This window comes from Euwallacea similis, chromosome 4 (genome assembly GCF_039881205.1).
Source record: "Euwallacea similis isolate ESF13 chromosome 4, ESF131.1, whole genome shotgun sequence".
Taxonomy (NCBI): Eukaryota; Metazoa; Arthropoda; class Insecta; order Coleoptera; family Curculionidae; genus Euwallacea; species Euwallacea similis.
In genome coordinates this window covers 3,628,862-3,645,115 of record NC_089612.1, presented here as the reverse complement: position 1 = coordinate 3,645,115, position 16,254 = coordinate 3,628,862, and the positions used below count along the sequence as shown (strand labels likewise).

The 16,254-nt window shown below is 34.7% G+C and overlaps 3 protein-coding genes across 3 annotated transcripts; 1 reads left to right on the top strand and 2 right to left on the bottom strand.

Moving 5' to 3' along the window:
• Positions 1–806: 806 nt before the first annotated feature.
• LOC136408591 (chymotrypsin-like) lies at positions 807–2,016 on the bottom strand. Its single transcript, XM_066389666.1, has 6 exons — positions 1,903–2,016; positions 1,738–1,812; positions 1,586–1,683; positions 1,363–1,535; positions 1,029–1,309; positions 807–972 (listed from the first exon to the last, which is right to left on the bottom strand). Exons 1-6 carry the CDS (start codon positions 1,948–1,950, stop codon positions 865–867), a joined length of 783 nt encoding a protein of 260 aa, XP_066245763.1. The 5' UTR covers positions 1,951–2,016; the 3' UTR covers positions 807–864.
• Positions 2,017–3,974: 1,958 nt separating this feature from the next.
• LOC136408762 (chymotrypsin BI-like) lies at positions 3,975–4,976 on the top strand. Its single transcript, XM_066389907.1, has 3 exons — positions 3,975–4,028; positions 4,077–4,200; positions 4,624–4,976. Exons 1-3 carry the CDS (start codon positions 3,975–3,977, stop codon positions 4,974–4,976), a joined length of 531 nt encoding a protein of 176 aa, XP_066246004.1.
• Positions 4,977–8,128: 3,152 nt separating this feature from the next.
• Positions 8,129–16,254, bottom strand: LOC136408508 (uncharacterized). The gene is made up of 5 exons (XM_066389509.1): positions 15,981–16,254; positions 14,263–14,360; positions 13,801–14,205; positions 10,845–10,951; positions 8,129–10,738 (listed from the first exon to the last, which is right to left on the bottom strand). Exons 1-5 carry the CDS (start codon positions 16,206–16,208, stop codon positions 8,511–8,513), a joined length of 3,066 nt encoding a protein of 1,021 aa, XP_066245606.1. The 5' UTR covers positions 16,209–16,254; the 3' UTR covers positions 8,129–8,510.

Here is a 16,254-nt window from a genome sequence, read left to right as displayed (position 1 = left end):
AGTTGTTTGTCGATTCGTTTCATAGTTGCAGCATTCCCAAGGGCAATCAAATTTGCAGCCTGAAGAATTTGGAGGGGTTTGGTGGAACAAAAAAGCCATTTGCCAGTGCACCTATAACGCAAATTTTCAATACAAGATTACTAGCATTAGCTGGTAAGACGATACCTATTTCTGTCACTAAGTATCGTTACCAGTAACATAAGCTGATATAAATAAAATGTTTTTTTTGGTCTATTAATTTGGTGCGAAAGGGCGCTCGTACATTATTCATACACAAATATATGGGGTGACTTTAGACAAGAACAATTTTATTTTCAAATAAGCAGGAATCGAAGGGAGTTTCTTGACAATATGGAGGAACAAATTTCTTCGCGAACAATAAATATGCAAGGACAAGAGAAAGATTAGACAATTTAGTGGAGCTTACTTTACTTATTTCAAAGAAAAATTGAAAAAATCAGAGGTGTTTCTAAAAGATTTGGAAGAACAATAATAATTTTATTTTTCATAGGAGATTAAATATGTAACTTTCATTCGCCATTTTGTCCACAAGAGCATATTTTTCTTGACGAACCTCTTTAACTTTTCTTTTCAATTTTATCTTTTGATTCGACCCGATGTACAATGAATAGAAAGAGGTTCAATCACATTGAACTACAAAAATCGGGGTCATTTCAATCAAACCTACAGCTAAAAAATTTGAAAGTATTTGAAGTTGGTAATAAATTTTTTGAGTTGATTTTGATTCTATTGACTATTTCGACTTATTATTGGCCAAATTATAATGATGAATTATGAAACACTTTGTAGATTGATTTATTTCAAAAATAACAATTTTATAAATTAGTGGCAGAAAATGTTTGTTTAGTGTACATTTGCGGCTAGCCAAGAGTAATAGCTGGTCAGCCTAGTGTAGACTCCTGGAGCACCTACTGAACACCCAAAATCACTACCATAAGATGCCACCCCCACCTACAAAACATTGCCATGAATAAACCTTAAAATTTAACACTCGTACTTAATAATACCTGAGTTCCGTTCACCACCAAAGGACTACCACTATCTCCAAGACAAATGTTTTTGCTGTTTTGTATGCCGGAAGTGCAAATCTGGGACTCCTTTACTTTAAATAGGTAGGGGATGGTGCAGGACAAAAACGGGATTATGGTGATTTCAATTTTTCTGAGCACTGGGGAATAAGTTGGGTCAGTATCGTTGGTTTTGCCCCATCCGGCAACCAGTCCCAAATCGTCTGCATAAGTTTGAAGGATATCGGCCAATGGAGGAGTTGATATCAGAGCAATTGAATCTGCCGAATTTTATTAGTATCTAAAATTAAAATATGCTCAATCAACGTATTACCATTAGCAAGAGGTACGTTTATATCTAGATTAATTAAAGCGATATCATTGGCACGAGTCTCAGAAGTGTAGTTTTCATGGATTGTAAAATTTGTTGCTCCTTTTATTTTGAATTGGGTAGTTTCGTTTTGCTCAATGTTATGAGCCCCAACGATAATGGAGACATTCTCGGCTCTAAGAAAATTTCGTTACAGGTATTGTCTCTAGTGCACTGTAATACTTACTCATAGAGACAAGAGGCTGCAGTTAAGATTTGATCTTGTCTTACCAGAGACCCTCCACATCTGACTGTTCTTCCATTTATGACTGACTCCAAGAAGACCTACATAAATCTTTTCTTTTTTTTTTTGTTTAAATTGTTTATTTAGCAACTTACAACATAAGGAAGAGAATGAGGTACAACTTCATCTCCGTTGACAATTTTCAAAGGAGCGTAACTGTAGATGCATCTCTGTAACATGCAGAAAGTAAATGTTGCTCACATTTGGAATGTTATAAGAAGTTTATTAATTTAGCCAAGAATATTGTCATTAAACCTTACCAAGATCGTTAGAATTGCAAAAACCACAATAAAACACTTAGAATGCATCTTTATAGTCGCTTTACAGCTGCTATTTCTAACTTGCTATATCAAAACTTGTAGGGTTTTACTTTTATTATCTGTAGTATTCTCTATGTGCTACTTTATTTCGAGTGGTTACGGCTGATTAAACATCTGCATATGTTGTTGAAACCTCGATAAGTGTTTCTCACTGCATAATTTTTGATTCAGACTAATTAGAATCAGATAAAGTCGTTACTAATCTTCTTAAATTCCTGGTATTAAATGCGGTAGGATGTGTGAAGAGTTGCATAAAAATCTAAAGGCATTTTTATCCATGTCGCCTGTATCAGTCTTATTTCAAATTTACATAAATTGACCAGGAATAAAGTGTTTCCTGACAATTTGGAGTAATGAGAATATCCAATCCTTCAAAAATTTTCACTTTTCTTTAATTAGCCTAACTGACATATTTTTTAAATTAAACAATTACCAGAGAAAATTTCTTGACAGCTTGCTGGAGTTTACTAATCTTACTTTGAACGGAAATACTCCTATACCAAAACATAAAGTGTTTCTCGACAATTTGGCGGAACATATAACCCTTGTGAAGTTCCATATTTCACTAATCAACCCAGTTAATAGGGTTCTTTCAAATAATCAAGAACCTGATGAAGTTTCCTGACAATAAGGAGAAATTATCTGTTCTTAATAACCACAAATTGACCAAAAAAATGAGATATTTATTAGCATTTTGGATTTGGTAAAATTTTAGTGTTCTTACTTCAAAGAAAAATGCAAATGGTACAGTTCGTTTTTTTTTTCAAATAAGCCAGAGCCGGAGGATGTTTCTTGACAATTTGGTAGAGAAAAATGTTTTAAAAAAAAATTGACCAAAAGAAGTCAGCAATATTTATAGAAGATTTGGAAAAACAATATAATTTAGAATTAACCAAATACGTGGTATTTATACACCATTTTGTCTGCAAAACATTTTCCTTGACGATATCTTCAAATTAAATTTCGTCTCTTAATTTAAAGTAATTATTACCTAATGAATGATACAATTGGAATATGAATACAACAATTTAAGAATTAGGTAAAGTTACTATCAACCTTTCTCTATATTACTGGCCTTATTGTTCGAAAGTTGAAAAATATATTTCATCGCACCATGCTCCTACAATTTACGCACTATTCTTAAATAGGTATAATTTACAGTGGTTGGACCCCTCCAATAAACATATGTATATGGCTAGCTTTTACGGTAACATTTTACAATCTGAGGCCATATTTTGGTAAATCCAGTTCAAGTAATGAGTTGTTCTGGCAAAACATGAAGGCCATGTTTGCTCATAGCTCCATTACGAAAGGACACCACATCAATCTTAGAAAGCAAAAAATATTTTTTTTGCATAAATTTGACTAAAAATATTAAACCAACCTAATATCCGTTGAAAACCAAAGGTCCACCCGAATCTCCATTGCAACTGCCCCATCCATTAGTTCCGGAAATGTAAATGCACTGTGCCTAGATAGGCCAATCTATAGACATAGTTGCTAATTACATAGGAGGAGACGTCCCTTAAGACTGGAAAGATAGTGTTAATACCATTAGAAGGCTTCTTTCAGCCACTCATCAAGGTGGTGTTCTCCAAGTAGTCGTGAAAGGCAGCTCACAGGCGAAGCACCAGACTTATGTAGGCTACAAAAGAAATGCTATAGCTGTAAATCACTCATCGCATAATTTAGAGATATCATAATTTTTTTAATCTAATTTTGCAAACAATATACTTTAATCGTTTCTTACCATTTAAAGGTATCGGGTCATGAAACCTAATATTATAATAGTAATGTCATTCAAGAGAATAGGACCATTCATAGATCACTACGTCATTGGGGGATACTTGCACCACGTTGGAGTTGGTTTCCACGGGCAAAATGTATGCCTCTCTATATCTGTTTACACAATGAGAAACTGGCAAAGTTGCATGAGCGTTGATCAGGGAGAAAATGGTTATTGGGGTATATAATTGGAATTAACGATAAGAGATGTCTTCTCTGATCCCGTAATGGACGCTCGATTGCTATTTATTTTAGCTGTAATATGTGCACCCTCCAGAGCTGTAAGTAATTAAAAATTGATCTGAATTTAGTTCATCTAAATTCTTTAGGCCGAATTAAACTTCCCAAATGAGACTTCAAGCAATTATTTGGCCCTGAAGTTCCGAGAAAGCTTCGACGTAGAGACTCGTATTATAGGAGGAATTGAGGCCATCTCCCACTCTTATCAAGCAAGTCTTTTCCTAATAATTTCTGCAAATATTTATAGTCTTCTCATAAGTAGGGATAATAGTGTCAGTGGATTCATTCATTGATAGTTTTTTGCAGAGCTTCAATCATCGATCAAATAAACCTGCTCGCAGCTGCTCATTGCCTCGACTCGTTAGCACACTTTGAAATTCAATTTCTTCTAATAGTGAATGAGATAAACAGTCTAGAAGGCTCTATTGTAGTTTATTTCAACACTCACCATATCCCTCCCACTCTCGCTGACGATGCAGTGGCAGATTTGGCCGATAGTCATTCATCCACAATGAGATAGAAACGCCTTCAAAAACGATATCGCTATTATTCAACTTCCCCAACCGGTAGAGTTTTCAGGTATTAACACCTTCAAGAACCTTTGGTAAGATATAACAACCTCAATAATTATTGTAGCCTTCATAAACCAAATACTCCTTCTCGAAGACGATAGTCAAGATTTCACTGGCAAAACGTCTTTGGTTACTGGATGGGGATCTACTAATGAGTCTACTCCAGATGATGTTAATGAAGTTCTCATGGAGCTGTCTTCTTATGTTAGGAGCAACTACGCTTGTAGCTTGGTCTACCTAGGGTCGGTTGAAGACATTTGCATGTTTAGCTACATCGGAAGAGCTGTTTGCGAAAACGATTCAGGGGGCTCGTTGACGGTTAATGGGGTACAAGTTGGCATCAATTCGTTTGGAAGTAACTGGGGCTACGCCCAAAGGTTTCCAGCAATGTTTTACTTCATATTTGGATTGGATTAGGGCCAATTTGGCACCAATTCCTACGATAACTATGATGACCACTCTATCACTTACAACGACTACATCAGATCCTATTTCTACAACGACCCTTGAGACTACAGCTTCTACACTTCTTCAGTAACTGCCACCCTTGAGCCTACTGCTGATAGCCAAACAACTGTTTCTTCTATTGATGTTTCGATGTTGCCTATGTTAGAGATTATAATTAGTTTAGACCCTCCTTCAAACAACTATACCAGTGTCCCCAATTGATATCCCCACAGTTCCTGTACTATTACATCGGCGGAGCCAGTGGTGGCTATGGCTACAGTTTCGCCATCAACAGATGCTCCTACCATTAGTATTGCATCCGAAATATTTACAGAAATCGTTGAATTTTAATGAGAGTTGCTAAATGTAATAAATTTGTAACAATAAATTGTTGTTATAATGATAACAAATATAAATATCAATTGTGTCATACTTTTTTCCAACGTTTAACCCTTTTTCAAATTGTCTATTCAGTACAATCCTGATTCTGAAAAAATCTACTCCAAATTCACAGATTTTGCAGAAGAACCTTTGGAGTTTTATGTACTATTTAACACAGGAGCGTACTTTTAATAATTATGACAAAAACTCAGTCTCAAAGCCATTTAAACTTTCAAAAACCTATCTCTATTACTTTTTAGATATAACTCATAAATTAATTGGGTATAGGGATTACCATTGACATTTTAATCTTAATAAGCAATAAATTCTAGAAATCGCACCACATATAGGATGTTGTATGCAGTGTGTTCATTTGAAAATTCCTCATCTCACGTATCTTTTACTCTGCGAAAAATTTCAAAAATCGCCGTGACCCATCGGTTTTTGTTCTAAGGGAGACTTTTTTTGACCTAAACTGAATCGTGGTAGAATCATCCCTCTAACCCTCAGCAACCCCAACTTTGAAATCTTAAACATGACCACCCCCCTTGTAATACATTATTTTAAAGATCGTTTAATTTGAGATCCAGTCATACTTTTATTTTAAAAATCGATTGAATTTTAGGGTTGTTATGGACAAAATAACAATATTTTGTTTAGGTATATGTATATGTCGGAGATTTATTAGTTCTTAAATTAGAATTGTACCATTAGAACCGATAATAGATGAAGGGCAGACTGACAAAGCCATCTTGAAGATAAAGCATTGTCAAACGAGGTCACTACTACCGACATAATTAAGTGCCCACGTGTGGGATTTGTCCACGAGAAACAGGGACTAGCAGGTACTCCCCTTGGGTCTTAAGGACCCCCCGATCGGGGAAAGTTAAGAGGAGAAAAAGAACAAGCAGTTAAGAGATAGAAGGGCAGAAGGGCGGTCGAGTAGTAGTGAATTCGTTAGTTTGCCTTTCTACTTTTGCTTTCTTAAATTATAACGTTAAACATGGAAAACGTTTCTAATGTTACCCGGACATATTCACTATCCTCTAATATGAAAAAAACAAAATTCCAATTGTTATTTTTATAAAGTTTATGTTTTTTGCTCTTTTTTACTTAAGAATAAAAAATGTATAAATTGGCAAAATCAAAATAATTAAATAAACAATATTGTAATTTAGGTCAATTAAATAAGAAATAAACAAAATATTGTTATTTTGTCCATAACTCTAAAATTCAACCAATTTTAAAAATAAAAGTATGACTGGATCTCAAATTAAACGCTCTTTAAAATAATGTATTACAAGGGAGGTGGTCATATTTAAGATTTCAAAGTTGTGGTTGCTAGGGGTTAGAGGGATAATTCTACCACGATTCAGTTTAGGCCAAAAAAAGTCCCCCTTAGAACAAAAATCGACGGGTTACGGCGATTTTTGAAATTTTTCGCAGAGTAAAAGATACGTGGGGTGGGGAATTTTCAAATGAACACATTGTATGTATAAGAAAGTAGCGTTTTAGCATCCCAAATTCTGACCGAAATATTTTTGCAAATTTGTCAAATCATATACTTATAAAGGTCAAAAATATTCAAAAACCGATAATAATAGCTATAAGAAAGTACAATAATATACAGGGCGTTCCGGTTTAAAGGCTTAAATTATAATCTAGTAATATTAAAAAGCATCTAGTGACGTATGATTATGGAAGACTTCCAGGTACATTTGAAAATACTGAGACTCTGTGATTTTGTTATAGTTTCCTCGCTAGTTAATCTTTAGATGTGTCTTATAATATACAGGGTGTCCCAGAGAAGTGTCCACCTTGAATCTTTTTTGTCGTTTGTTAAAAAAAAACGCTGAAACACGTCAACTTTAATAGGGAGGGGGACATCGTTTAGTAAAAAAGTTGTTTTCGAAATGTCCCTCAATTTTCAAATTAGAAGAGGAGTTATGTTATACCTTGTTTGAAAGATAATTTTATTCTCTGGCCGAGCTTTTATTTTTTATTTTCCTACGTTGGCCTTATAAAAATTCAACAAAAACCAAATAACGTATTTTTAACCATGAATGTTATTGTATTGTAATAAATGCTGAAAGTGTACAATGGTATTTCCAATATTCCATTTAAAATTGATAAATTCTAATTTTTTTTAGAGGAACAATTTATCGATATTTTCCTCTGTTCTTAATAGTTTTAGTACTTCGTGACGAAACATCACATTAAGAAATGCTTTGCAGTTCATTCAATTTTTGATTTAATTAAAATATATATAATAATTCAAATCAACACCTTCAAATAGAGCTATAAACTGGTGCTGGCCTCTTCTACTGGCAAAGAATTAGCACAAATCCAGTCCAAATACCAGGTGACCCTGATAAACACACATTATTGAGTATAATCATAGAACGTAAGATTTATTACCTCTTAAGTAGATAAGTTTATCATTTTTAATGCTCTACTTGAAAGTGATTTTAGTAGGCTGATAAACGTTGCTACGAATTTATCTAAAATAAAACTAATAGATGCGTCCGTAACTATTTATGCACCCTTCTTATATGAAACCATTTCTTAATGTGGCAGAGATGGACAGTTGGAGTCGGCCAACTTTTGAGTAAAGCATCTTTAGAAGATTTTTTAAAAGCTTTTGAGAGTTTTTACGTGAAATAGGATAAAGGCGCAATGAAACTTCTTGTAAGATACATAATTTTTTTGCACAACATACATGTACATCAAAACCATATTAAATAAATATAACTATTACCTAGAATGACAAATCTTATAAATCTAATAAATATAAAATTTGAAATAAATATCATCACAACTTAAAACTAAATAACAAAAATACCCATATATTTGTACTAATATTTGTTCATTGTATATAAAGTCTTATGCGGAGGTAGTTTGATATTAATAATTAGTCTTTACTTAGGAAATAGGTAAATATACTTTAAATTAAAATTATTATTTAACCTATATAAAAATAGCTAGTCGCACCGAACAGATTCAGTGACTTACATAGCAGAACAAACGTATCTCTCAGTATCTGCTTGGCGCAGCGAGTACGGGCAAAATTTTGTACATTCTTTATGAAACCGCATTGTGTTGCGACGTCACTATTATCGGCTCTTAGCATCCGACACAGGTCCAATCCCAATCATTTTCACTGCCAGTGCCTGCATCATCATTGTTAGCAGTGGCGACATCGCAATGTACGCTAATTCCACTATTGACATCTATGACAGCAATGTCACCTAGAGGAGTGTTACTACCATCGTCATTCTTGTCAATGCAGACACCACCGTCATGGTCAGTAATTATGTCAACATCAGTATAGTCGGTCTGAACAATTTGAGAATTTGCAATAACTGTCACAACATTATCACTTTCTAAATCAGAAATATCGGAATTTGCTTTGGTCACGTCCACCAAATTGTCTATAATGATATTACTATTAGTTTGATCATTGGTACTGTCGGTAACACTGTGATGTATAGTAGTCATGCTAATATCAGTGTTGCCAGCCCTCTCAATTGGAGAATCTGCGATAATAATCGTAGTGACGACATAATTTTCTTCAACATCAGAACATTCTTTGTAATCATCCGCCAAACTGTCTATAACGGTGCTGTTTTTAGCGTCATCATTTCCAATTTCGGCAAAATTGTGATCTATAATCACGGCAGTATCGGCGTTGTTAGAGTTCTCAATTTGGGAATCTCCAATAACAATAATATCATTATCGTCATAATTTTTTACATCGGTAACTTCATGGTCTATTTTTTGTGGCTCCACCAAACTGTCCATAACGGTAGCGCTATTAACGGCATTATTACCAATGACAGCAATCTCGACTTCATCAACATCTTCAACATGGCAATCAACAATATCATTTTCTGCTCCTACAATGTCACCTTTTTCGACATTAGTAGTAACGTTACAATTGACCAAAATACTTTCAATAAGGATGCTGCTGCCAACATCAACATTAACACTATAATGATCTTCAGTGCTCATGGTAAAATTGTCATTTTCCTTAAGTTGGGAGTTTACAAGACTCGTACTAGCACCTTCATCTGCATACGCAATATCGCAATTATACGTGTCCACCAAACTCTGCAATCCCGCATTGAACTGCGTGATAATATCCAAAGCCACCTCCAACTCAAAATAGTGCCTACATTGCGTCAGCCAATAATATAACTCGTGCATTTCTCTATGAAGGAAGACTCCACATGTTACCTCATTATCCCAAGGCCCGAACACATTTTCCACATTAATTTTATCAGTTTCCAGCCTCCTCTTGACTTGAAAGATAAAATCGTTGAAGCGTTCAATATACGCTAGCGCTACCTGAACGGGAAATACATTGGCTTTGCTTAAAAACGCCTTGGTTCGCGCAATTTCCATGCGTAATCTGAAACTGGTGAGATCGTCAGCTGCAGCTTCATCACAGCCATGTTCCCAAAGAGAGGAAACAGTAGTTAGAACTTTGCTATGACAATCATGGAGGTCTGTGTCTTCTGGGGAATGAACTGGCAGTGAGTGGCAAAAAGGACAGAAAGGAGTCATTTGTGAGCGAGTTATTTTTATAATGCCTGCATTAAATTTCCTAACGATATCCAAAGCCACCTCGACCCCAATTTTTATGTCTCCTTTGCGCTTTACCAAAGAAAGACTGTGAGTTGGACAAGATACATACACTTTTTGGTTGATTTCCAATAATAATTCCAAAATTTCCAATTCTTCTTCAAGGGTATCTAAAGTTGCATCTACCTCTGACACAGCATTACTAGAGAAAATCCTCCCAACGTCCATGGTATCCCGTCCACTAGTCAAACCCAAAATAAAACTTCTCAGATCTCGGACATATCTCACGGCAACTCCAACGGCAAGTTTCTTGCAATTCCTCGCGAGTCTTGAGAGTTCCATATCCAGTTTCAATTTAGCAGAATCTTGAGCTGCAGTGTCAACAAGATCTAGAGGATGCCGGGAGTTGACAACGATTTTCGAGAGACATTCGCAAAGTTTTAATTCAGATTTCTTGCAGATCGGATCATTGGAGGTTAAATTCAAAGTTTTCAAGCGTTGTAAAGCCTCAGCCAAAGACAGAGTACCAGTTAAGAAAATTTGGTGTATGGCACGTTTAAACTCCTCCACAACGTTGTCCTTCAGTGTAGAATTGGCCGTTTTTGCGGGGTTTTCATTTAGGACCTCATCAAAGAGATCACTTCGATGGTGGTGATTTTGTGCCTCCTTACGGTCAACAAGTAAACGGGCGCACAACTCACATTCATCGAGTGTTAACAATTCCTTAATATTCTCGCACCAAGAAATACCCGCGTATGATTCGAAGGCTAAAAGCAAATACTAAAATTAGTGTAAAAAGGGAAAAGTGCACTTGAAAGAAGAAAGTATCACTTTTCGTCCTTGTTATGTAAATAATTATTTAACCATTATTACCTGCGTGGTCGGAAACATCGAGGCCATGAAGCAACTGGAGATGATTGCGTAAATCTCTCCCTTGCATGAAGTGCGTTCTGCAGATGTTGCAAAATAAAGTCATATTCCTAAAATATGAGGAAATAACATGTTTACTTAACTGACTATAGAATTGTATGTGTAAATTTTTATTGAAATTAGATGAATAGAGTCAGGGAGCCACGATACAATTCTCAGAATTACCCAATTTGATGGCATGTAATAAATGGCTCGTTTTAACATATTAAGCGCTTGCGTATTGTTGCCTCAATAAAAGCGTTCAAATGTACAACCAAACATGCATAATAAAATATACATATAAAAAATATACAAGGTATAACAAATTTAAGTCTATATATGGGGATCTTGAAAACGGTAAGAGATACAAACTCGATTAAATGGAGACAGAGTTGCGTATTTTGGCGTTGAATAATAATCCATTTGCGAATTTTTTAAAAATCCAATACTTTTGGAAATATCCAGTAAAAACCGAATATTTGGATTTTCGTTTTCGTCAAAAAACTCAAAATCCATTACCGGAGAAAGCTGATAATAAAAATTATTAGAGCACTTTTTGTCTGGCTTTCTACTGGTGTAATCGATATTTTTACTCAACGATTGGTTTTTGAAATATTATAGGCTACTTTGGATTTTTTTATGGGCGCCATCTTAGATTTTTACAAAAATGGAATCTACATGAAATTTCCTTTCTAGTCATATATTATGTTCCAGTATTTTAGTGGATTGTATATTAATTAAAGTAAAGAAAACACTTCCATCAAAAGAACTTTCAATTGCGTTTCCATGTCAAGACAACAAACGTTAGATCTTATTTTCTTAATAGATTTATTACTCAGTCCACTAATTTTATTGAACAATGAAGTTTTCAAATGAAGAAAAGGCTAATTTAATTAGGATATTTTATTCTTGTCAACGAAACATGTTTCGTGCATCAGATATGTATCTTTAACAGTATCTCGAAAGAAGACAATTACATATGACTTATTTCAGAATGTTACATAAAAATTTGAATGAATCGGATCATTCAACAAGCCTCTCCAAAATTATGGTATCAAAATAACGCAGGAAGGAATTAATGCATTAATTAATTTGGTAAGCCATTGTTTCTTTCCAATATTTGAAGTTAAGAGACTGTTAATTATTAGGTAACGGATAACATAAAACATATAAACAACTGCATATGACTTAATATAATATAATTATAACATATGTATTATTTAATTAGGTAAATGTTCAACAAGGTGTTCATTTACCTCAAGACACTTGCGCGCTTTTTTAATTATTTTCTCTTTGCTCTGTGAATTAATCTATGGGGTATACTTCTTAAGACATTCACAATCCGTACTCTCAATTCTTCTTGGGTATTTACAGGTGTTTCGTACACTTTATTAGCTATACTTTGTAGCTCCCCAGACAAAATAGTATAAAGAACTCAAATCAGGAGATCACGCTGGCCAACGTACTACACCCCGATTCCCGAGTCATCAATTAGGAAAGTGCAAATTTTAAAAAATGGTAATTTCTCTACCATTATACACAGGAGCACCATCTTGCGGGAATCATATGCGTAGATGTTTGGCCAGCGGTATCTCCATTAAATAATCCTGAAGCTGATTATTTAAAAATTGTAAATAATTTTGTGAGTTCGAATTATCTTCATAGAAAAAAGTACCTAATATTTGATTGTTATATAATCCTACCCAAACGTTAAATCCAAATTTAATTTGTGGTCGAAATTGTCTGAACTCTCTTGGACTTTCCTTAGATCAAACGTGTTCGTTCTTTCCTTTGAAAATACTACAATTCGTAAATCTGCATTCATCGCACCAAATTATGTCATTTGTAAATTTATCATTTCCTTGTGTCTATTTCAACATGCAGTGACAAAAAATGGTTCTGGGTTCAGCATCACCTGGATGCAATGTTTGCCTTGTTTTAATTTTATAAGGATGGTAGCCTTCTTTCTTCAAAATTCTTCAACATTTTATTATATTTAAAGATGAAGAATTGGCTTCTGTGGCTATTTGCCTTGTTGACACAGACGAATTATTCTTTACCTAATAATTAACAGCCCCCTTACTTCAAACATTGGAAAGAAACAATGGCTTACCAAATTAATTAATGCATTAATTCCTTCCTGCGTTATTTTGATACCATAATTTTGGAGAGGCTTGTTGAATGATCCGATTCATTCAAATTTTTATGTAACATTCTGAAATAAGTCATATGTAATTGTCTTCTTTCGAGATACTGTTAAAGATACATATCTGATGCACGAAACATGTTTCGTTGACAAGAATAAAATATCCTAATTAAATTAGCCTTTTCTTCATTTGAAAACTTCATTGTTCAATAAAATTAGTGGACTGAGTAATAAATCTATTAAGAAAATAAGATCTAACGTTTGTTGTCTTGACATGGAAACGCAATTGAAAGTTCTTTTGATGGAAGTGTTTTCTTTACTTTAATTAATATACAATCCACTAAAATACTGGAACATAATATATGACTAGAAAGGAAATTTCATGTAGATTCCATTTTTGTAAAAATCTAAGATGGCGCCCATAAAAAAATCCAAAGTAGCCTATAATATTTCAAAAACCAATCGTTGAGTAAAAATATCGATTACACCAGTAGAAAGCCAGACAAAAAGTGCTCTAATAATTTTTATTATCAGCTTTCTCCGGTAATGGATTTTGAGTTTTTTGACGAAAACGAAAATCCAAATATTCGGTTTTTACTGGATATTTCCAAAAGTATTGGATTTTTTAAAAATTCGCAAATGGATTATTATTCAACGCCAAAATACGCAACTCTGTCTCCATTTAATCGAGTTTGTATCTCTTACCGTTTCCGAGATCCCCATTCATACACTTAAATTTGTTACACCCTGTATATGTATAAATGTAAAACTCACTTTCGATGAAATTCCGACTCATAATGTCGAAATGCCCAATGTGCATCGATAAATACCGCGTTGCAACATTCGCAGTATAAATGATGCCAGGACCTGAACCCGAACAATCCAAACCGGAATTTGTGAAGGTTTATCCAGCCCCCCACTTTCTTCAAATGCTTTTTCGTGCGATAATGGCTGTCATTTTGCTGCATCGTATGGTCGCAAAGCCAGCATTTGACCGGAGTTAGATGGTGCTGGAGCTCTATGGCCATACCTAGTTGATTTGGTCGTATCAACTTGGAAAATTCGACGGCTGATCCTCGAGCTTGCATATTCTTATTGTGCGATGCAGAATAAATGTGCTGGCATTGAATAGGCTGCTGGTTTATTCTAAGGCAAACTGGACAGAAATATTCTTCATTTCTGGCAAACGAATTGTATTTTATTACTTCCTCTGAGATGTCAATCAATAATACTTACATTTTATGCTCCATGTTAAAGTAATGTACATCCCCAGCAATGAGGGGTGCATTGCACGGTGCGCAAAACACTTGAGCGATCACATACGGATTGCGGGTCTGCAAATATTCCTGTTAAGATGGGCTTTAAATTTTAATATACAGCGTTGGCAAAAGTATTTGCCACTTATGTTAAAACTCAACAATTTTAAATTATTTTATATTCGAGATAAAAGGAAAATACCAGTTGATCAAAATAGGAATATTTATTAAAATAAAACATTAAACATTAATATTTAGTAGAAAAGCTTTAACTTTAATAACAGCGGCGATTCTTTTGGATAAATTTGACACTAAATGTCGGCATTCTTGTGGAGTAATATTATGCCACTCCTGAATCAAAACATTTTTTAGTGATTCCTTTGATGTAATAGAGTATTCTCTAATTGTGTGCTTCAGTATCGCCCACAGATGTTCAATGGGATTGAGGTCCGGTGACTGAGGAGTCCAATCTATGACCTCAATCCTATCATCCGAGAACCACTTCATTGTCGTTCGCGATTTGTGACATGGCGCGTTGTCTTGCTGAAAACGAACGTCATCCATGTTGGTGTCACCGAACATTTTATTGAAAGACGGTTCTAGTGCCGTTTCCAGTACTTGAATATATTTTTTTGAATCCATTCGGCCCTCACACACAACGATTTCGTCCACCCCGTATACCGACATACTACCCCATACTATTATACTTCCTCCTACGTGTTTTATGGTTGGTACGATACATTCTGGCTTGTATTCTTCGCCTATTCTGCGTCTAACAAAGGTTGCACCCGCGGTACCAAAAACCTTAAATTATTATAAAAATCATTGAATATTTAAAGGACGACTAATAGGAATATTACTTGTTCCTCTATTACTATAATGTAATTGAAATAAATTTAGAATTCATAAAATAAATATACCTCTAAGTTACACTCGTCCGACCACACGATATTTGACCAATCCTCTTCAATGAAATTTTTATGTTAAATACACCACTACAAGCATTTTTTTAATTATTTTCTGACAGCCACGGTTTCTCCCTTGCTTTACAACCTTTAAGCCCGGCATATTGAAGTCGTCTCCTGAATGTTCTGGCAGAAACTTTTTTCTCAGTGCCCCCGAATAATTTTACATCCAGCTCAGAAGATGTGTCTTTCCGATTTTGTAAAGTGCGTACCAATTGCCGTTCTTCTCTTGCACTTGTAATACGTTTTCTTTCACTTTTTTAAATTTTCATAACTTTTTGATTTTTTATAACGTTTTAATGTATATCTGACAGTACTACGAGGACACTTGACTATTTTTGCGATTTGTGTTTTATTTTTACCTTCCTCAAAAAGTAATTGAATTTTTATACGTTTTTCTAAATCTAATTCTCTCGTTTTTGGCATTTTTGTCAAAAAATAAGAGTTTTCTTTAGAATAAACGACTATAAGCTAATAATTGTTAATCGATGTGCATACTACGAGTGATCGAGTAAAATGAATACCTATAAGTAAAATTCAAGTTTGTCGCTGTAATCGTGTAGCGACTTGTCCTCGCATGTTTATGATGCGATACTTTATTTACGTTATACAGATGATCGCACCGATTGATAATAAAATACAAAATAATTGCTTAGAGTAAAAAAAAATTAAATTTCTAAGAATTGAGAGGGGTGGCAAATAATTTTGACCAAGGCTGTAGGAGAATACATACCCCAGTCATTGCTGCAACCCAGTGCACGGCCTTGCTCAAATGATGTGGCGTTCCATAGTGCAATCCGCATCCAGGTTGAACCCCGCAAATGTAACAGTAAGCTCGTGTCATCAATACTCGCATGTTATTCGCAATTGCTTGACATTTTGCATTGTAAAAGGAATATTGTCCTATTGCAGCGGACGCAGCAGCAGCAGCATAATATTCGGCAGATGCTTCATCTCCCATTATCGATTTTGATGTTGAATATTTCGGAAAACTAGTTCTAACAGTA